The sequence below is a fragment of the Melopsittacus undulatus genome, chromosome 19 (genome assembly GCF_012275295.1).
Source record: "Melopsittacus undulatus isolate bMelUnd1 chromosome 19, bMelUnd1.mat.Z, whole genome shotgun sequence".
NCBI lineage: Eukaryota > Metazoa > Chordata > Aves > Psittaciformes > Psittaculidae > Melopsittacus > Melopsittacus undulatus.
The window spans coordinates 4,394,092-4,416,750 of NC_047545.1; the positions used below are offsets into that span (position 1 = coordinate 4,394,092).

Below are 22,659 nucleotides of genomic sequence, written 5' to 3' on the forward strand. Positions count from 1 at the left end.
GGCTTGTATACATAGAAACAGAATTACAGAGTGGTTTGGATGGGAAGGGACCTTAAAGCTCATCCGCTTCCAACCTCCTGCCATGGGCAGGGACACCTTCTGCTAGATGGGGCAGCCACAGCTTCTCTGGGCACCCTGTGCCAGCGCCTCAGCACCCTCACAGGGAACAGCTTCTGCCTAAGAGCTCAGCTCAGTCTCCCCTCGGGCAGGTTCAAGCCATTCCCCTTGGCCTGTCCCTACAGGCCCTTGTCCAAAGCCCCTCTTCATGTTTTCTGTAGCCCCTTTAGGCACTGGAGCTGCTCTAAGATCTCCCCTTAAGAAGCCTTCTCTTGTCCAGACTGCCCCAGCCCAGCTCTCTCAGCCTGGCTCCAGAGCAGAGCTGCTCCAGCCCTCGCAGCAGCTCCATGGCCTCCTCTGGCCTCGCTCCATCAGTTCCACATCCCTGTTGTGCTGTTGCCCCAGAGCTGGATCAGGACTGCAGGGGGGGTCTCCCCAGAGCGCAGCAGTGGGGGAGAATACCCTCCCTTGGCCTGCCGTTCATGCTCTGGGGATGTAGCCCAGGATACATGCTGGAGTGTGTTGACTTCTGCATTGGTTATTAAGTAGCTGTCAGGATTCTTGCAGTTTCTAGTTGTAGAAACGAAGCAGGCCGTCTGCTGCCTGCTCAGGTAGCATTAAACCCAGCAGAAATCAGTGATGCCAAAGGGGTGACGGTCTCTTTGGCACTGGGGCCGTAGTGTGTGCAAGCACTGTGCAGTTAGTGTGGTTGGGAAGAGTGTGCAAACTATAGTGTTAACTTTCTGCTGATCCATTCTTTGCTCTTTCTGACTGTGCAGCAGCATGAACCTTATTCTTGGCATGAGGCAGCAGGAGCACATGGTTGAGGTGGAAGAGCAGGAATTGCCCTTTTCAGCAACAGCACAGAGTTAGATCTGCTTAAGATTGTGTAACTCCATCTGCAGTGTTGTTCTGTAGTGTTAGGAGGAATGCTGGCTGCCCCAGAGTGTTGCTGTACATCACTTTACAGTGTGCATTCTTTGAAATATTTCACTGGAAGACTGTTGTTTACACAGGATGTCTTAGGGCTTCATACTGTGTTGGTACTTGTGAGAGCCCACAGTGGAAAGGAGCTCAGAAGTTTTCAGCTCTTAAGGATGTGAGTCTAGTCTGTGTGTTGTTAGTATTTTCTTCAAATGGATGTAGTAAAACTGATGTGTGATCAGCAAATGCAATCCTGAGCTGAAAGCTAATTTGCAGAATAAAAGTTACAAGCTACTGTGCTACAATTCTTGTCATCTGCTGTAATTTATTACAGACAACTGTGTTGGGGTAGTACCTGGTCTTTGCTCAGTCAGTTGCCATATCATTTACCTTTAAAGACAAGTTTTTTCCTCATCTCTCTACTGCGATTTCTTAAGCTTGCTCCTAGTGCCAGCTTGCTTTTGACCAAAGTGAGTCTGGGATGTATAGAAATGTTATGGCAGATGCACACTATTTCTAGATCTGTTTGAAGGGTTTCTTCAGATGGTTTGCTCTTACTTGGAGCAGAATCTACTGAGGAAGGCAGGCTTGTGCTGGGAGCAGATTGCTTGTGTAGTAGTTTTAATTCCTTTCAATAGAGCAGCAAAGGAACAAAGGCTGCTTGGCTGACAGTCTGAAGTTTCCTGCTGCCATGTTGGCACTGTTCTTTGGGGCTTTCCCCCCTAAATGAGAGGCTTCTTATATGAAAATCAAGTTAAAGCAAGTCTAGAGATACTAATTATTTTTAGATGCACTCTTTTTCACAGTAGAATTTTGAGTGCTGCTTCCTAGCACCTTAGTGATGGTAGAAGTGCTTCGAGCTGGGATAATGTAGCTACATCAAAGGTTGATAATTTGTGTGCTTTTCAGGTTTGAGGTAGTGTTTCCTAATCATATTAATTACTTGGGATTCTTTAGAGAAAGTAAAAAGATTTGCACTGAATTCCTCTAATTACTTAATTGACTTTATTTACATAAATTGTAGTGCATAAATTATGTGCAAGTGCATCTGGTTCTTGAGGGGGAGAATCTCTCTGGTCTCTTGTTTCTTCTGAAAGATAAATGCTAATAAGTGATCCCGAAGTCCTTCACGTGGGCTGGTGCTGTGCTGAAATGCGGTGAGAGGTGATGGGAAGGGTTCAGTAGCATGAGGAGACACCAGGTAGCAGGACAGGGGGAACTGAGGCAGGAAGCAGCTTAATTTCTTAGAAGAGATTAACTTTTGTAATGGATGTTTCTGCCGTAAGCGGCACCGTGACCTTAGCAGCAAAGCGTTTAACCTCCCCCTGCTTCCTTGTGTGTGGAATAAATAGCAGTTCCAACCTGCCCTTCAGGTTTGGTGCAGCCTCTGGATGAGGCAGCTTGTGCTGTGGCCGTTAGGTAATTATGGAGATTGAGCATTGCAGGAGAGCACTTCAAGTGAAAAAGAAATTCCACTTGCGTGGTGTAGTGTTTTGATTAAGAAATATGGATATAAAGTACATTTGACCTTTCCATGGTGTTCCAGTTCCCACCTTTTGGGGCTTTGCCTTATTTTGTTTTTAATGCAGGATGGCTTTAAGTGGCAGTTTGCATTGTTGTGGACCAGCACAGCAATGTAATTGTATCTCCCTGCAGAAGGGGGGGAAGACTCTCGCCCAGGCTCTGGCATGGAGTGTTTTATGTTTCCTTTCCATGGGAGGAGCTAAGAACAGATTTTCATGTTCCTAACTAAGCCTATGCCCACCATCTTATTTTGTTGGTGTTTTTTTTTCCACAAAAGTCACTGTTTTAATGTATCCTGAGTTGTCAGAGCCGCATTTCTCATCTTGCAGCTCCTTTTTGGCTCATACTAAGTTGCATTATATTCAAAGCTAACAGTTGTTTGTTCTCTTTTCAGTGTGCAAGGAGCCCCCTTACAAAGTGGAGGAGTCTGGCTACGCAGGCTTCATTATGCCTATTGAAGTGTACTTCAAAAATAAGGTAGAATCTGATTTCTGGTCTTCTAATTGTTTTGAGCTGTGCCAGAGCCTGAAACTGCCTGACAGAAAGACTCTAAATTATGTGACTGTTTTATGTGTGTGTTCTTTATTAGTCTAATAAATAGAATTTAACTGGGAGTTGGAAGCTCCTGCCAGGCTTCAAAAGAAAGCTTTTGGCAGAAATGAAATTGTATAGAAAGGTAATATCAGGACATTGTGGTGGTCCTAGAGATCCTGAACACATTGGACCACGTGCAAGAAGCTTCTCTAGCATGGATAATGCTAAAGCAGTTGAAAATATTTTATGCAAATAAACATAAACCACAGATTTTACATACATTTGTAAATCCTCTTGGCTGTCAATATATTAAAAAATCAGGGGTTTTATTTGCAATCTTATGAAATTAACCACACAGGTATAAAATTTGTATAGGCCCAAGACAAACATTTGCATCTACAGGAGTGGTATTTACAGCTATGTTAAAAATATTGTTGTACTGATTCAGTTCTCTTCCAAAAAGAAAACACTGAATAGTTTAAATCGTAAGATGCATTGCCAACAAGTATATGCAAGTTAAAATTTGGAATTTATTGCTTGCTTTGAGTCTTGCCACAGAGGTCACACTCTACATGCTTTGGAAAAGGTTATAAAAATACAGATTTGGGTACTTGTGTTCATATTAACTCAGTTTGGGTTAATTTGTTATGTTAAACATGAATACTAATTCTCTCTGGTTTTGATTAAATATTTTGATGCTTCCCCCTAAAAGGCAACTGAGATAAAGAATTTGCCCATTAAGCCACATCACCACACTGTATAACCTCACCCGCTGCCCCTCAACCCTCCAAGCACGAGCCATTCCCCTGCTTTTGTTGACAGCAGACCACATAGAACAGCGTCATTCTATTTAACTTCCTGGAACCTTTTCCCTTGTAGCTCCCACAAACACATCTCTGTTTCCTTCTCACCTCACTCTAGCACAGAATCTTCTCCTGGCCATGGTGTTTCGTGAATTATTCACGTTTTAGCTTGGCTTTTGGCAAACCACAATCCTCTACCCGCACTTTATGAGTCTGAGTAATAAACCAAGTAACACGACTGAACCACAAGAAGACTTGTAAACCTGGGAACGCTTTGCCCTCAGCTTTCTTTTGGGGGGGGGGTGTGTGTGAGATAAGCCAAAAGGAGGTGAAGGCAGTTAGGGGGTAGGGGATGGAAGTTGTTGATAGAAGCAGCTTTTTGGCAAACACTGGAAACTATGACTTGAGTGCAAAAAAAAAGCAACCCAAAAAGCTTAAAAAGTAGTTCAACTTCTGGTGGCTTTTCTGAGGTTTCATATGGAAATGGGGAAACTCTTCATCTGCACTGTGTGTTGGCTTAATTCAGGTTCAAAATCTACCTTTTCATTCCTGACCAAAACCTGTTAACTCCTCCATGCTGATTTCCTGTACGGGGAATCTGATGGCTGTGGCGGCTGAGCTATGTTTTATTTCTCCTCTAACCTTTTATTTGCCCTTCCTTTCTTCACTCAGTCTTCTCTCATCCAATGCCTTTGTCTTTCACAGGTCCTCAAATCTTCCTTTCTCATTTCTGCCTCTCCTGTGTTTTGTTGTAGGTGCACTTCTTTGCATTGAGAGTTACCTGATTTGTGTTTTCTTTCTCTGAGTCCCTTGTATTCCTGTGCTCCTCACAGAAGATGGAGCCAGCAGCTTTTCTGAATCTCACTTGGTTTCACACCCACCAGGGTCATCACTTCTCATTGTTCCCATACACATGTGACTGTGCAGTTGCTCTTTCTAGTCTTAGGGATAGGATGGCTTGTATAAATAAGGGAAATAGGTGGTCTGACTTCTTAGTGGAAACAATGGGAGTAGCTGTTCAGTTAGGAGAGGGTGGTTTGGTTTTGGCATTTTGGTCTTTAGAAACATGAAACATGAGTAGAATGCAGTGGGTTTAGCTGCAGATTTGTTTTCAAAGCTACAGATCTTCAAAACAACCTCTTCACTCTCTTTTGACATGCCTGCATTATGGAGTTGTTTCCTGCTTCTAAGCTGATGGGCAAATTGATTAATTCAGGAGTTTGAGTGCACCTCCCATTATTATCTTGAGGCAAGAGGTGACTGAGGAAAAACATGATAGTGTCTGTCTTCCAGCACATCATTTGAACAGATACGTTCCCAGGTTCAACCATGAACTTGAAATACATAAACTGTGCTGAAGTTGCTTGAAATTTGCTTTTGCTGCTTAAAAAAAAGCATTTGTTTTCCATCCTTATGTCAGCAAATGTTGTGTTCTCTGCACATTTGGAAGCCAAGTGTGGTACTTAGCATTGCTGGAAGCTTAAACACTGCCTGAGGATGTGAAGAATTTGGCTCCTCTGACCACGACTGCCTGGTGCTAATGCCACCTTGAAATATTAAGAGACATTTAATTCTTTTGAATAAGTGCAGTCAAAGGAAATGCAAATACTTCTGCAAAGATAGAAACACAAAGAGAAAAGGTAAGCAAAGGTTGAGATATTGTAGATACCAAAAAGAATCAAGAGGAAGAGGAATGGCAAAGGCTTTGAATACAGCCTGTTTTCCCTTGCATTGAAGAAAGTGACATTAAAGCACCAGATAAATAAAACTCTTAACTACTTTGAGACCATATGTTTGCTCTGATCTCTCTAAACCTGTTGACACTGGTGAGGATCAGCTGTTGTGCATGGAGTATGTATTGTTCTGAATTGATTACAACATTTGGGACTCATCCCTGAGTAACTCTTTTCAAGTAGCTGTTATGTATGGGTTGGTTCTGGGGTCGAGGAGAACATGCTGTGTGGTGGGTGGCTGGGCAGGAGGAGCTGGGGGGTCTTTCTGGCCATATGCTCCCCACATTGTAGCACATTTTTGTTGATGTGTGTCCTCTCGCTTGAAACCAGAGTCCTAAAGGCTTTGGGCTTTGTTTATCAAAGCATTTTAGCTTTGTAAAGGTGAGAAGAGAAAGGATTTAAAGAGGGAGTGAGCTAATCTGTGGAGGCTGATCTTTGCCATGGTTGGCTGAAAGTGTTTTTCCACAGTTTAATCCTCCTTTCTTAGCTGTTTCCTTTCCCTGTTCTAATTTGTTACTAGGATGATAAATAGTGGTTGTCAGAGCCCGTGTACGCTTTGCTTTGCCTAAAGAAACATGGGCCTGTTCACTGCAAAGGAACAGTTTTACTAAGAGTGGCTTAAGAATGGTTTTAATGAACTTCATCAGGCAACTTTGCATAACACTGCCCATTAACTCTTTGTGTTGGTGTACTCTCTTGGTGTTGCCTGTTGGGAATAGGAGTCTCCTGGCCCCACTGAAGCTGCTGGTGCCTTTCTGTCCAACAGGCAAGTGTCAGCAGAGTATTAAAGGAGGTGCAAGAACCTGTTTTTATCCTTTACATAGTTGTGCCTTGTGGACATGTGTTTGTCCTTCCTGTGCTGTAATTCAGCTCCTCAATAAGTAGGTGTTTTCTCAGTCTTTGTCATTTGAATTACAGAACATGTATTTCGAATACTGCTGTGAACCTGGGCAGTTTGTGTATCTGAGCGCTCCAGAGTCCCAGTGGCCTGCTAGAGCCTAGCCTGCTAGAAGAAATGGCCGAGTCCCAGCAGGTTGGATGTTAAAGCACGGCTGACTAATGGCAGCAGATCATTTGGGATTGTTGGAATGAAAATGTTCCTGTGCTATTTTGGTGTTTAAATCCTTTGTGTTCCTCTAATGAGGGCTGCTGTTAGTGGCTTCTGGTGCTTGAATCAATACAAACTGGGTACAATAAATGCATTGCTGTGCCTCTGCTGCTCTTCCTCTTCCCTCTCCCCCACTCAATTTCAGTAGTCTGGAGGCTTTTTTCATGGCCTCATTGTTGTCTCCAAACACATCTCTTGTTGTGGCATGTGTTGTAATCTGGAGGCTGCAATACAGGTATGACTTTGGTATTCATCCCCTTACATTTCTTTGCATCCTAATCAGATTAGATCAGTCCCCCCTCCCAACAGAAGCTAAAAGGTCCAGTGTGTTTTAATGCTGTTCTGATACAAGGCAGATGATATTGATTGTATTTAAGTCTCTCTAAAGATACTGCCTCCCAGTTCCAGTGCTGGAGGTAAAAGGCTTCCAGTATTTACATAACGAATACCTAGGAAGTGGGCTTTTCCTATTAGTGCAAAGGGAGATAGGCAAAGAAAGCAGAGAAATCTGTTTGCTTTTTCCAGCTAGGTTCAAAATGAAAACATGAATGTTTTACCCCTTCTGCAGCATTTTATAGGTGTCATACAGAAAATGCATAGAAAAGTAGGGGAGAAGGGAAAAATGATTTGTGTTTTCAAGTAGGAGCTTGGTGGAGACATTGTAGGTGGGTCATAGTCAGAACCAACCTGTGCCCTTCTTGGCTATGCAATACTCTCAGGAAGGTGGTTGAAGAGCCTCTTTGCACAGGACATTTGATTTTACCTAACCAGTTGCTGTGTTATCAGGGAAGGGGTCTGCACAGGTTGGAGGAAAGGGGGAGTAGCTTTCACCTGTTAGGATTATTGAGAAATATAGGAAGTAGTAAAGCGTGTCGTTTTGTCAGTGGAAGCATGATTTGCTCACATGTTTTAGGTCTGTGGTGTACCGACCCTGCAGCCCTTTCTTTGTGCTGCTGCTGAGTGGGGAATCTCTTTTTTTCCCTTTTTGTGTCCTAAGCTAGTACACATTTATCGGTTCATCCATTTTTCTATTGGAGCAGACTCTTCTCAGCATGGCACATCCATAGGCACCTGCAGATGCTGAATGGATCCCAGTGCCTGGTGAGGAAGTGTTGTCAAACATAGCAGCTTCACAGCTGGCCGTGCCAGCATCGTATCATGTATTTGTGAGAGGCAGTGGATTGCTAAATGCTTGTCTTTGAGCAGTGAGTATATTTGCCTAATTTTCAACCAAAGTCATGAACTTCAGAGGTGGGGAATGTTCCAAAATGCTGTTCTCTGTTGTATATAACCCTGTAGGAGCTCAACAATAGATAAAGGTGCTTCATAAGTGCAACATAAGGCCATTTGCTTCAGAAAATGGCTATTGGGCTCTTCATTTTTAACTGTCCTGTCTGGAAGCGGGTGGTGGACCAGTCAAACAGGTTGTACGAGCCTGCAAAGGGGGTTTCATTTCTACAGGTGGATAAATGGCTCTGCTGGGCTGGATCTATGGCAAAAAGGAAGTAGTGCTGGATGTTATAGTTATTGAATAACCATGAGCCTGCTTCCTTGGTGTGCTAGGGTTTTGTAGATAATTTTGTTTTATGGCTTTCTAAAAGTGATTTACGAGCTTTATGCGCACGCTACCAGTGAAATGCTTTTGATTTGTGTCAAGTGGCAAAGGGCACACCCTGCCCTCCAAACAGGACAAGGGAATTTTAACAAAAGCCTTCACTTATGAAAAGTGCCAAAAGAACTTTAACCCATTGCTTCAGAACCGAAAGGAAGCAGCTTCAGTGTTCCTACCACTGCAGTGGCCTCGCTGCAGACAGGAAGCTGGAGAACAGTAAAAATAAAGCTTAATGTGCTCAGCTTTGGGGATAGGAGTTAGAGGGGGGGTGTCACTGGGTGGAAGGGAGTTTACAGCAGCTGCAAATCAAAGCGTGGCCACAGCTTTGTGGTCCACACTTGTAGTTTACCTCTCTGGCACCAGGAGATTTAAGGGGCAGATTCAAACTGAGCTTCTAAGGTGGCTTGCTGAGAGGTCCTGGGCCAGCTTAACTATTTCATGCCAGAGTCACCACTGAATTCTAATCTGAGTAACTACAATATCTACCAGTTAGAATGAATATGATCCATCCTTTCTACAGCCTTTATTGGAAGCGAGGCCCTTTAGGAAAGCTGATGGTCTCAGCAACAAAATATCCCCAGACAGGAGGTCTCTTGCCTTTTCAGTTTTGCTTGTTGACATCAAGGGTTTAGTATCAGGAGATGGAATCAGCTAAGATAAAAGTTTGACTTGTGGATATAATTGCTGCTCAAGCAGGAGTATGCAAAGTGCTGTTGCAGTATGAAAACACACTGCCTGGACCTATTGCACCTCCAAGCAGCAGGATGTGCAGATCCCAACATGTTATTTGGAAAGGCTTTGAAGTGCAGTGCTGTGGATTCATGTGGCTTCCCACTGAAAGTTAGGGGATGTGTAGGTCCAGCTCAACGGAGAGAGGTTTCCCTTGGGTTTCTTTTTTTCCTCCTTTCTCCCCCCTTCTTCCCCCCTCCTTGATGGTTGTTTGTAGGGAAGGACCTTTTAGTGAGGACCGGATGGATTAAGCTTTGGAGTGTCTTGAGCTGTAATCATTAGCTGGGCAGTGAAGGCAGTAAAGGAAAGAATGTTTATTTGCAGCTTTTTGCTTTGAGACTTTTGTACTGGTTCTTTTAGGAGTGCTGTAATCTTAACTGTTCTCTTGGGGGGGGGGGATTCTGATGGCCTGAGGCGATACAAAGGGTATTTTAATGATCATGGTACTTGGCCAGGGCTCAGTTCCCAGGGCGGTTGTGATCTCTGAGTTGAAGAAAAATCACATTGAAAAATAGTCTTAATTTCACAAAAAGTGGGAACTCTTCAACAGAGGTGCAGTAAATATTTGGGAGGTTCTCTGCTTTTAAATCTGTATTAAAAAAAAGGCATCTCTAAGATAAAAGGGAAAGGAATCTGCTGCCCTTCTCCTGCTCTGCAAGCAAACAGGGAAATGCCGAAGCAGAGCTCTGATAATGTGATGCTATAACAGCTTCTGACTAAAGCCTGCTTCTGCTAATATATCCAAGATCAATTTGCTCTGTTGTAAATTAGGAAACCCATTTTAGAAAGCATTCTTAGGTCACATTTGGATTTCTGTTCATCCTTCATTTAAGTTTATTAGACTTCGAGGGACCCTGTGCAGCTGCTGTTTGAACTTCAGTGTAAGTGCGCACATGCAGAGCTCACTAATGATTCAGTTAATGAGAACGGTCATAGAGAAGGGGAAAACGACCAGGCAGTGGATTTGGCAAGTATTTGTCTTTATCTTCCCATCATCTCGGTAGACACTGAACCCTTTGAAGTGTGTGGGAATTCGTCAGGATTTTTCCAAGGGGGTTTGAAGACCCTCATGTTGGTAGGATGCTCTTGCTGGTTAATGGGAGAGTTGGTGTGTGTGTGCCTGTGTTTGGGGAGTGAGGAGCCAAGACCTTGGCTCCCAGGTGAGCTCAGGGTACTGATTTTGATGTAAACCAGGTGTGCTTACTACGGTTGTTATTAGAGGCATAGTTTGTACAAGAAATGGCTTCTTTAGGGCCTTTAGTATCCACCAAGCAACCAGCAGGAATCAGTGTGGTCTGAAGCTGTTTGACGCTTCAACCTATTTTCAGCAAATCTAATGGCCTGGGCTGGGAGCCTGCAGGGCCTGTTCCCACACAACAATGCAACTACACCAGGAAATCAAGCTGCTGGATATGAATTCTGGAAAAGACTGCTGTGCAGCTGCTTGATGTTGCGCATTGAATGAGGCATGTGGGATGCATTCATGTAAATACGGAGTGTACTGTAAGGCTCTGCGTGGTTCACAGGAGAGTCTCGTTTGCCACATACTGAGTTTTCATCTTGAAATGCAGAATACAAGCTAATCCCAGGAAATAGCATCTCTGTTTGTAATACACCAGTAATACACGATATCTGCAGTGTTGGGAGGGGGGAAAAAGGAAAAGCCTTCTTCCATTCTGTACTGCAAATGCAGAGGGTTGCTGTGGCAGGTGGAGAAAAGCAGTGAGGCGCAGATGATCCCCAGCATGCATGCAAACTCCAGTGAAAGTGCCCTTGGAAAGTTCAAAAGCCCAGGATATCTTCCCATTCAGCCCCTGCAATATGCATATTGAAAGGATTTTACAAAACAAGTCATCCTTTTACTGTTGCTTTTAATCTTTCCTCAGTACCCACAGAGTTCCTGTGAGTTCAGAAGTTGTTCCTTCTCTAAATAAGGGATTATGCTTTTCTTAATATTTATATTTATAGCTCGGTTGTTTCCCAAAGGAGACAGGACCTGGATTTCAGTGACAACAGAATAGTGGATATGGCTCGTGAAGCTTCTTTCTTAGGAAGACTGGGATGGTTTTAAACAGACAGTTGTTGTCTGTATCCTTGTCAATGTGTTGCTTTTGCAGTGAAAAAACATGTCTGAGTTTCTGATGAACAACATATTAACTTCAGGGACAAAGAGCTGAATTTCTGACCCTCTGATCTCATGATGAAAAACTGCCTGAGTGCAACACTCAGTGGCTTAATTAATCCCAAGGGCGACTGTTTGAGTCCTCCGACTTAGGATGCGTGCCAAACTTGTTCCCTTTTCCCAAAGTCTGTCTTGTTTTTAGGAGGAGCCCAAAAAGGTGTGTTTCACATACGACCTGTTCTTAAATTTGGAGGGAAATCCACCTGTGAACCACCTTCGCTGTGAGAAGCTGACTTTCAACAACCCCACCAAGGAGTTCAGACGCAAACTCATTAGGGCTGGAGGGGTAAGTGCCAAAGGGACTGGAGCTCTGAGAGCATCTGTGGATGCTGCACACTGTCCATCAGTTATCTATGACCTTCCTGAGCTGTATCAGTACAGAAATGCTCAAGTAAAGGTGGAGGCTTCCAGTCTATTCCTCACTTGATTTGTTTTACCACAGGAAAGCTTAATACTTAGTGCTTGCTCATCAGCAAATATCCTCTAAAGCTGAGGTTGGCTGCTTGTGGCTAACAGAATATAAGGAGAAATGTTTGAATATAGATTAGAAATAGGTGTGGAAGGAAAAAAAAAGCTGTGCTCTTGAATGCACAATAAGATACAGATTGCTACAGTGGATGAGCTCGGCTTCCAGGAAAGGAATATTCTTGAGAGATGGTACCTAAACAACTACAATACCCATGCAAATCAGTACAAGACACAAAGTGCATGAGGGTTTTAAGCAGGCAGAGGATGACGTGACTGTGTTCTGAGACACCCCCATTTATCACAGAATGGGTTAAGTTTTGTTCAAGGACTTTAATAACGTTGTCATTCTGGCAGAATTCTCTTGTGGGGAGAACAAAACCAACATGTTTTGGGCTTGGAAAAGTTTGTTGATAGTAATTGGGAATGGCAAGTGTTCCAAGCTGATCTGCCTGGCTCTTCCGCAGTGTGCCAGTGCTTTTCTGGCCTGGGCACAAAGAAGAAGGTGTTTGTTTTAGCCGCAGCATGGCTAAAGCATCACTTGCTTTCTAGGGTTTTCATAGTTATTGTATTCCTTGCACATTGAGGTGTTTCATCTGTGATTCGCTTTGAATACCATTCATCCAGTGGGAATTTTGGACAGGATTATTCTGATGGAGTATAGGGGAGGTAAGAAGGGAAGTTTCATGACCTGGGTGCTTGGTGCTCAGATCTTGTCAAGGGGGAGACCCCAAAGCCTGCTTTTTATTTCTGAATGAGTGAAGTCTTGCTCATTCCTTCAGATTTATTTTGCTACCCTTTTGCAGGATAAGAGCATTTACAGCAGAACACACAGTTCCTGCCCAGAGCTTTATTGCCTGCTTGTGCTCAGAATATTGGCATTCCCTTCGGGAAAGATACTTGATATTGCATGTTGCTTTTCTTTTTCTGTGATTTTTAGTGTTCTGTATTTGAGGAGTTGCCTTGAAACCGAGCATTACCTAGACAATATCTTTTTATGGCCTTTAAGCAGGGAAAAAAAGCATTCAAAAGATGAATAATAGTGTGTTAATTGAGCAAGTGACTTAACATCATCCCATGCTAATAGTCCATGTGACTTCACTCATACATCATTTTTCTTCTCTTTATTACTAGGTAATGGTGATGCCAGAAGGAGCAGAAACTGTTTCAAGGCCAAGTCCTGATTATCCGATGTTACCCACGATACCACTCTCTGCCTTCTCTGATCCCAAGAAGACCAAACCATCCCATGGGTCAAAAGTGAGTGAAATGTGCTTTTTGTTCTCCTGAGGTGAAGAAGTCTTTCAGGACTGGCTGCTAAGAGCTTGTTTAGCAGCTGCTTCTGGCTACTTCTAATTCTGAAACCTCCCTTGTACCCCATAGGCCACTAGCTAATGGTCTGGAACTTAGCCTCAGTTAGGAGGCCTTTGTATGATTTACTGGACCTCTCCAGGTTGCCCCCAGAGATGCAGCTGTGTTTGTATCTCAGCACGTTCAGTTCATACACCAGTGTCTCCCCACAAGATTCACTTCTACAAGTGTGTGTGTCAAGTTCACATGCAATTCACAAAGGGAAGTACTCCCGTCCCTTCATGGGTACCTGTCTCTTAGGATGAGCAGGGGCCTGCCTGTTGTCTCAAAGCTCTTATTAAAAGTGATAAAATGCTGGTATCAGAGACTCTGATGGTTGTGAGGACATTAAGTATTGTTGCCAGTTGCAGAGAGATTGATGCAGTGAGCTGGGGGCTGTCAACATAACTTGTGTTTGCCATGGATGGAATTTAACCTTAAAGTATCTCTTTTGTTGCTGGCTTTTTTCCTCTCTAAAATGTGGTGTGAGATACAACTTTGGGTAGCACAGCTAAAGTGAGCTTCCTCTTATCTGGGTTCAGATGTTAACCCTGCAGATTAAATCTGAACTAAACATCTATAGATGTTTATAGACCTCCTTTTATAGACCACTGGAAGGAAAAGGCTTTTATGAAGCCTGTTTCATCCTGTCCTAGTGTAGATGTTTAAGTGCCTGCTGTCAATCTCAGCTTTAGGGAAATCTAGATGTTTAGCTCCAGGGTAGATGAGTACATTGGGCATCCGTTGGGTGGATGTCTGTGTGAAACAATGCTTCCGTGTGATTTATGAGGATGTGTTTGATGATGCTGTGCTTTATGATGAGCTTCAGTTTCATACCTGGCTTGCATGTTTCTGTTGCTGAATTTTAGGATGCAAACAAGGAAAGTAGCAAGGCATCCAAGCCACACAAAGTAACCAAGGAGCACAGAGAGAGGCCAAGAAAAGACTCTGAAAGCAAAAACTCCTCCAAAGACCTTGAAAGAGAGCAAAACAAGCCTTTGAAGGACTCCTCCAGAAAACCAACTGAGAACAAACTGCCTAAGGAGGAGAAGGCGCCTCCAAAAGCTGCTTTCAAGGAACCAAAACTGGCCGTGAAGGAGACCAAACTGGAGAACACTTCTCCAAAGGGTGGGCCACAGCCGGAATTAAAGTCTTCCAGCAAGAGGCCCTCTAATGTGGAGTCACCAAAGCCTAGTGCCAAAAAACAGAAGAAGAGTAGCTCCAAAGGGGTAAAGAATATCCTAGGGACATCTCCCAGAACCTCATCTTCCTCATATCCAGAGAAGAAGCAAACCAAGGAGAAGATGAATGCCAAAGTGGAAAAGGTAAAACCTGAAAGCGAGGCCAAGGAGATCAAAAAGCCTGTGGAAATGGAGGAGTCAAATTCAGAGGATGAAACCTCTTTCAAGTCAGAGGTGAGTGGGGATTTGTCCTTTACCAGGGTTTTTAAACACTCAGCTTCAGTCCCTGCATGAGAAAACCATTCAAAACTACTCCTTCGCACCTGACTGCAAATGCTGAGGCTGGATTGTACCTCACAACTCCTCTTTGAAAACCTCCTCAGTGTTAATCATTACTACTACCTGCTTTGCCTCCTGTTTCAGATACGCAGCTCTGTTTAGCTTTATCTGCAGGCAGAGTTATCTAAAAGTCAGAGTTTAAGGTTATGGCCTCTCGTTCATCCCTTGCAGTGACATTTATAGGGGTTGAGTAAGCGTAGATACACTTCTACCTGCTCATGGTGGTTTTGAATGTGATCTTAATTCAGAAGAGGAGGAAATAATCTCAGTTTTGTTTCCGAGAAACAAATCAATATGAAAATATAAATAAACCCCCTACTCCTGACATGGCCCATGAGAAATGGGCGATTGCCTAAAGCTCCGAGTCCAGCCACATGCCGTGAAACTGAACTTGTGTTGTAAAACCTAAAGCAATTTATGTTATTGTGCTACTATTTTTAAAAGCTGTCTAAATATTTGTTCCTTTTTCCAGCTCAGGACATTCCTCATCCTCTGTCTTTTAAAAATCATTTTCCAAAAGAAGGCAAAAAGGAAAAGAGGAGGAGGGGAAAGACACAGCTTAAATCCAAACTGCCACTGCTTTTTGCTCATCTATTTTGTATTTGTGACAAAGGCATCTATCTCCTAATAGGATTCACGGGATAATGGCACAGGAATTTTTGAACTGCTTCCTCCTGACCGCTTTTAGAAAGATTCCTTTAACTAGAATAAGTCTTTTAGGGGCAATTTGTGCTCGGATTTACTCAGCAACATCATACAGTAAGAATTGATGTGCTTATTTCAGAAAGGAGTTTTTGGCAAAGGGTTCCCAGTAGAAGAGCTTATTGGGGAAGTGTTAATTGAAACTGTTCTGCAAAGAGGTTTTTTCCAGCTTGATTAAACATGTGGCTTGTGCCTTAAAGAGAGTCAGCAGCTCCTCTGCTTTCACCCTTACACCTGGAGCGTCAGTGTGTAGCAAGCCTGTTGTTTCTGTACCAGATCCCTGGCCCTCACTGTGAGCTTGTGCTCTGCTGAGCTATGTGAAGCCCCGAGTGTCTTGTACTTCATTATTTCTTAGGTGTTACCCATCCCCTTGGGAGCTGCCAGGCAGCTGTAAGCTGATAGCAGCATTTAGACTGTTCTGTGAAACCACGAACTGGAGCTGTGGGTCCACAGCGGCTGCTGCAGACCCGTCCTACCCCCGCCAAGCTTTTATGCTTCTGTGTCCTCTCTTGCACCAGCTCTTGCATCCATTGGATGCTTGACAAGAGGTGTTCGAGTGCTGGCCCAGAGGAGGGGAGGAATATTCAGTGTGATGGAGAGGAAACGTGGCAGCTGCCAGTCAGATCAGCTTAGGTTTCTGTGGAACTTGAAGCTTAAGGGTATGACTGCATAATGCATTGGCATCAGCAGGGAAGACTGAGTTCCTTTTCCACCCTGGGGGGTTCTTTTTGCTCCCAGCGCTGCAGTTTGCTGCTCCAGTGACTGCACTGTACAGCTGGTGGAGGATCTGTGTGGTAAAGCCACATCACTAAAGCGAAGGAGCAGCTGGAGGTGGACCGGGGCCCGGAAACTCTTAAATCAGCTTTGCTGCTGCAGCCAGTGTATTGTGCAACACACTCTGAGGCTGCAGCTCCACGTTCAAAGTTGACATCTTTGCAGGCTGCTGTTGAAAGGAACAGCCTTGCTCTCATTTGTGCTGCTGGCACGAGAGCTCGTGTGACTTTGCAATGGGTTGGAGGAGTTTCTCCTTCCATTTCAGCTCCTGCTGGAAGTCAGTTGTCCTGGTTTTTTAGTCCTCCTTCCCCCATCAAGTCCAGTTCCCTGAGCTGGCCTCATGCTTGGCTGCCTAAATGCTGGTGCTGACAAAAGGGAAAGGCTGAGATGTGAGGATCGGGCTGCTTTATTCCATTGTCGGCTTGTGCTTTTGTCATAGCCCAGTGACAGGAACTGCAGCCTGAGCAGCAGCGTGTCCAGCTGGAATAGCCCATAGGGTTAATGGCAGAAGGAGAGTTGAGCGTCTGTACAGCCTCCAGCTTCTCCTTCTTGGGGTTTCAATCACTTTAAGGGAGTACCCGCTAGGTTATCAGGAGTGGAGGATGTTTGGGTTGAATCTGTGGGTAAGACACAAGAACTGTTCTCCCATACCTTGAAAGTGCAGCTCTGCATCCATGGTGTGACTTCTCTGAACAAACAGGGCTGCTGCAGTGTGTCAATGGATCAGATTTGGGGACTGTTGAATTATTCTCCTTGGCTACTGAATAAGTCCCCTTTGTAATACCCCTTTTGGACACAATTCCCCACCTTTTTACAGTGGAATAAATAAAACTCTTCACAGTCTCTACAGTTAAAAGGGTGGTATTGGGATGAAGGTCCTGCTGCCATTTCCACTTAATGCCCAAAGCTGCTGATGTGCCTCTGTCTCCCAGTTCAGGTTTTTATAGTATTAACACTTTTTGTAATGAAGTTGACTGCTCAGCAGGAATGTGATTTTTGCAGCATCAGGATTTGGTAGTGGAAATAATCAGTGGATTCCCAGGAATGGTGCAATGAAATTGAAATGCTACATTTTGAGGGAATGACTTGGAGAAAAGGCAGAGTAATTTTACAGTACATTGAGAAGCTTCAAACCAGATGCTGCTGAGTAACAACAAAACCTTCCTCAGGTTATTGTAATGGGCACTGCTGTTGAGGGTGAAATAGTTGCCTGAGCCTTCACTGCCACCTCGTGGCCCATCAGGCTGAAGCAGTGATTGCTGGATGGGATCCGGGCTTATGTTAAAACCTTATTAAGTGCTAAAGCTTTGTTTTGGATGCTGCTGTTAATTGTAGCTGATGATGCCTTTTTACTCATTCCGACTGCACAGTGTGCTCCTGGCATTGCTGCTGAGCACTGACCGTCCACAAAGTTGGTTCCACTGGAGGTCAGCAGGTTTCTGTTATGTTTGCACCCTAAACTGGGAATACCACAGTGGAGCCCTCAAACTGGTGTAGAAACAGTGGTTTTGAGGGTATAGTAATACATTAGAACTCATTTTGGAGCCAAGTGAGCTAGTTAGGATAGGTGTCCTTTCTGTGTTTCATGACCAGTACAAGGTGTTCAGAGGGATTGTTGGTGGGTTACAGCAAATACACTTTTTAAGAGGGCTGTAGTAATTGTTCTAGGCTCTATGCTGGTCACCTTCACACTGCAAAGTAACCTGTGCTTTCCCATTTGGTGGGACCTGTTGATGCTGCTGAGCTACAATGTGCTAAAGTTTCTATTACTGCTGGTTTTATTAACCTTGTGTTTTGTATGTTTTCTGTCATTCCGAGGGCTGCATTCAGTGATGTACGATGTAGAGTGCTCACATGCTTCAGTCTCACTGTGTTTTGTGTCATGCACTGCTTTTCTGGATTAGAAAGGTTAAGATTCTTTCTCTTTTGTTTCCCTTCTATGGGGGGTTAAGTCTGTCCAGTCCAGCCCTTCCAACTCCAGCTCCAGCTCCGACTCCAGCTCCGACTCTGATTTCGAGCCATCTCAGAACCACAGTCAAGGTATGTTGCAAGCAGTCAGGTTTGTTAAACTCTTCCTTGTGTCACCTTAAAAGGCTCATGAGAATTAAAACTATTTTCTTAGCACTTTATATATAAGGCTAATATGGTTTCTTGCGTGGAACCAAGTGTTGAAGCTGTGATGGTTCACTCGGAACAGGCGATAACGTCCTGGTGTAATCATGAGCAAGGAGTTTTCTTCTTTTGGCAGTTAATTTATGAGTAGGGTGTCTCTCTGGATTTGGTTCTTTCCCTGTTGACTTTGGCTTCTGCCTCAGTTTATAAATGTGTTGGCTGCTGCTTGATCTATAGTGCCACCAGAATAGTTCTCCTCCAATCTCTCATCTGGTTTATTAAACATTAGAAACGGGACATTCATCACTTTGCCAATACAGAACAAAGCTCCTTTTCCAGATCCCTCCACTGAGAGTCCCGAGAGATACACTGTGGTACCAGTAAATGTTCTAACCTTAGCAAATGCTGTGTTGCTGCAAACGCTGTCTCCTGAGTGACGTTTAAAATAGCCCCCAAGCACATGAAAAATGTGTCCTCTTGTTCTCATTTCAGAGAGGATTTGGGGGAGGTTGGGGTGGCTTCACTGCAGTAGTAACGTTTGTCAACTCTGGTTTAGTTTTGAGACTGGAATGCAGTCTCTTAGCAGTGTGTTTGTGCAAAATGGGAACACCAGTGACATCATACTGGGAAATCTTGATGTATCTTAATAACAACTAATGCAGTTGAGATGGGTTCAGATGAAGTTCGCTCTGTGTGTCCTCATGAATTGCTTTCTCCTCCCTGGTCCCAGGCCCGTTGCGCTCCATGGTGGAAGATCTGCAGTCAGAGGAGTCAGATGATGATGACAGCTCCTCCGGAGAAGAGGCAGCAGTCAAAGCAAACCCAGTCAGCCGGGATTCCAGGTGGTAACAAATCAGGAAGGAAAAGATCTGTCTTCTTTCCCCTCCATGTTTGGTATTTTTGTGTGCCCTCCATTTGGAGGGAGGAATCAAAGTGAAGTGTTAAAAGAGGAGGAGAGAAGGGGCAGATGTGTGGGGGACTTGGCATGGGGTGGGGACAGAGAGTGGATGAAAACAGCAGGGTGAGAACAGACTTGGATCACTGGGACTCAAAGAGAGGAAGGCCCTGGGAAGGGATCTGTGAGCTTGCAGGTGTTAGCGACTGAGCTCCTTCAAACAGTCACCTAATTGTCATCTTCAGATCTCTGCAGAGCGGGATGGTGTGTGCCACCTTTGATCTGCAGAGATGAGAGGAGTGATGTGGAGGTTGTGAGCATGTGAGCTCTGCTCACTGCACGGGACATTGTGGTCTTTGCTGGTGGTTGGTTACTTGACTCCTGCAGGACTTGGTTTATAGCCCTTTCCTGCTTTAGTCAATGGAAGTAGTTGAATTTCATCTTTCTCCCCCAGGAAACACTGTTGTAGACAAAACCAGAGTTTCAAGCTGAGTATTTGAAACCAAATGCTTGGCCCAGACAGCAACTGCAAGTTTCAAGTGATGCTTTTGTTCACCAGCCGCAACCCCCCCAAAATCCATTGTTGCACTCTTGTTATCAACTGAACAGGAATAGGAGAGACTTTGGAGGATGTTTTCAGAGCATAGGTACCAAACAGTTTGGGAGGCTCATTAGAAATTAGGATACCTGCTATAACTCAGCTGTAGGGCCACAAGGCGAATGGGAATAAATAGGGGATCTCAAAGATCACACCAGAAACAGTAAATGTGTTTTTTGCCCGTGGTTTCAGTGGAGGTGTTGGTAGGGCCTGCCCAGGGAATGGAAGATGGCAAAGGTGGGATCAGCTTTGGGGGAAAAAGGGATTCTTGGACATCAGACTGACCATTTATCCCAGACAATCTGCTGATCTAATAAAGAAGAGGAATTCACTAAACTCTGTGGTTTAGCTGACAGCTGAGTTAGTTCCCCACTACCTGGTGATGCTAATTCTCTGCTGCTTGTCTTTCAGACTGAGCCTGAGTGACAGCGACAGTGATAACAGCGCAGATTCCTGTCTGCCGAGTCGAGAGCCACCTCCTGGTCAGAAACTGCCCCCTGCAAATAATAAGGTACAGCAGCATCCTGGGTGCCATACGGGGCTACTTCCCACCACTTTTGGTTCCTACATTGTGTTCAGTCCGTGGTGGCACCAGGTCTTCCCTATTTCACTCTTTATCAGACCCATAGTTTCTGTCTCTGTAGTCCTGTGTGCCCAAGCCATTAACCCACTGTGTTGTCAGCACTAAGTTTGGTCCCTAATGTTGATTTCTTTTACCTTTAGGCATCTGGAAGAAAAAGCCCAGAGTCTTGTAACAAGCCAGAGAAGATCCTGAAGAAGGGCACGTACGATAAGGTATGTTTGAGGATTTGTGTATTGTGGAACTGTTGGATGCTTGCTCCCATTTGTGTGTAGAGAACAGTTTGTGTCAGCTGAGCCTGTTCACGTGGTTCTGCCTGGGCAGGTTAAAAGTGTGAGTAGAATGAAAACCAGTTGTTGAAAGGCCAGGCTTTGGAGAGTGATGCTGCTGAGGTTGTGTATGTTAAATAGATGTACCCCCAGGATGTTTCCATATGCAAATGTTAGAATTGCTTTAGTGGTTTGCCCTTTGTCTGAACCAGTGGTCTGGCCACTGCTGTGGTGGTGAGGCCTCTGCATTTAAAGCCTGTTCTCATCTTGTCTTTGATCTGACAAATGAAAGGTTGTTTGCTGCTCTGCTTTGCTGGTTGGGTTGAAACCTTGTTTGTTCAGTGCAATTCCCTTCTTGGTAGCCTCTGAGGGAAGCAGAGCAGTGTGTGTGCTCCCAAAGCACGGCTGAGTGGCAGGCAGATCACCAACCCACAACCTGTCCAGAGGCTTCTCCCACTGTGTTATTCCTCATAAAGAAATCAATCAAATAGGACCTTAATACTTTTCCTTAGTCTAATCACTGAGGTCCTTGCAGTATCCAGAGGATCAGACTGTAGCTCTTGTGTGTGTTAACACTTTGAACAGGGGAGCACAGCGCAAGTTCATCGCTTAATTTGAGGTGTAAGTTGGGATCCCAAAGATACTTGCATCCGAGTCTCCTGCCAGCCACAAAACCTGATGTTACCCACAGCTCGGGTGGCTTATCTAGGGTAAGGTCTGTAGGTGACAGTGTCCTTTATTAGATTGCTTAATGCACATGGTAGGGGACACCCTTGAGACACACTGAAACACCATCCACTTGTCCAGAGGTTTCACAGTGGCAGTAGTCAATAGGTAATAGTGCACTGGCAGAAACGTGCCTGGTTGGCTACCTACATTAAAATGAATAGGAAAACCCCAACACCCTTATATGAGAGCAGTTCTATGCTGAGCTTGTAACCAACCCTTCAGCTCCCCCTGTGGGAGGAAAACTACCCATGAATACAGCACACTCAGAGTCTTTCCTTGCCTCAACACAACTCGTTGCTCAGCAGGTTGCTGGGAAGTGATGAAGGTATTTTCAGGTAATGAGTAATTCCTTAGTGCAACCTGCTGAGGAGCTTGTACTGAAGTTCACCAGGGTGAGCTTCACCTCACTGAGGTTCTCTAAGCTCAAAGGTTCTAACCATATCTTAAAGCTGGTTCTAGGGATTTGGTTAATGGTGGCATTGAATAATCTTTCTGGTGGTCTTCAGACCATCTGTATTTCATGGAATCCCAGCCTGGTTTGGGTTGGAAGAGACCTTAAAGCTCATCCATTTCCAAGCCTGTGCCATGTTCAGGGACACCTTTCGCTGAGCAGCTTGCTCCAAGCCCCTGTGTCCAACCTGGCCTTGAGCACTGCCAGGGATGGGGCAGCCACAGCTTCTCTGGGCACCCTGTGCCAGTGTCCCACCACCCTCACAGTGAAGAACCGAATGTCTAATCTAAATCTGCCCTCAGCTTGTGAAGTCTTTATGTGAGTTTATGTGAAGTCTTCCACTACTTGATAAGGATGGAGGAGGCAGTAAAAAATGTGGGGGAAAACTGTGAATAGGAGCATGTGTGAAAGGGCCTTGAGTTCTTCTAATCCTCACTGGAAGAATCACTTTGGCAGTCACTCAAACATGCCACGTATGTCACTGTTTCTGTTCCTGCCTCCCTTACAGGCCTACACTGATGAATTAGTGGAGCTTCACAGGCGACTAATGGCACTACGAGAGCGCAATGTGCTACAGCAGGTAGAGATCATTTGTCAGCTCTGGCAGGCTGTTGTACTCTAACCTTTGTGTCCAAGGGTCTCAGCTGGACCCCTGTGATGCTTGACCTTTCTCTTGCCTCTCCTTCAGGAGAGGGTCTGCTTCTCATTGAAAGCAAAGATACATAGCAAAGAAACCTCATTACATCAGATGTGCATGCCATGGTTTTGTTGGGAAAGATGCACAAGTGTGGTTTGTGCATCTCTGCCATCCCAGTGGCAGTCCCAAAGCTGGGCTCTCTCTGCCTGATTTAAAAGGGAAGACACGTGCCCATGTCCCTTCCTAGTGCAGGAGGTTTGCTTTGCTGGGAGAGGATCCCCTTCAAGTTGTGAGACATCCTCCTCTCTGAGGCTGTTCTAGAGGGGTGAGGGAAGGATGGGGCGGATTGCTCTGTATGTGCCCTATGCAAT

The 22,659-nt window shown here is 44.6% G+C and overlaps 1 protein-coding gene across 2 annotated transcripts in view; it reads left to right on the forward strand.

Moving 5' to 3' along the window:
• Positions 1-22,659, forward strand: part of MLLT1 (MLLT1 super elongation complex subunit) — a 30,033-nt gene that overhangs the window by 3,715 nt on the left and 3,659 nt on the right. Inside the window, exons 3-11 of one of the 2 annotated variants that reach the window (XM_034070804.1) lie at positions 2,900-2,982; positions 11,349-11,492; positions 12,806-12,931; positions 13,891-14,436; positions 17,961-18,057; positions 18,860-18,971; positions 20,034-20,133; positions 20,346-20,417; positions 22,160-22,231. In XM_034070804.1, coding sequence (XP_033926695.1) covers positions 2,900-2,982; positions 11,349-11,492; positions 12,806-12,931; positions 13,891-14,436; positions 17,961-18,057; positions 18,860-18,971; positions 20,034-20,133; positions 20,346-20,417; positions 22,160-22,231 — 1,352 coding nt within the window. The remainder of the gene's footprint in view (positions 1-2,899; positions 2,983-11,348; positions 11,493-12,805; positions 12,932-13,890; positions 14,437-17,960; positions 18,058-18,859; positions 18,972-20,033; positions 20,134-20,345; positions 20,418-22,159; positions 22,232-22,659) is intronic. The other variant, XM_034070805.1, reaches the window with a different exon arrangement.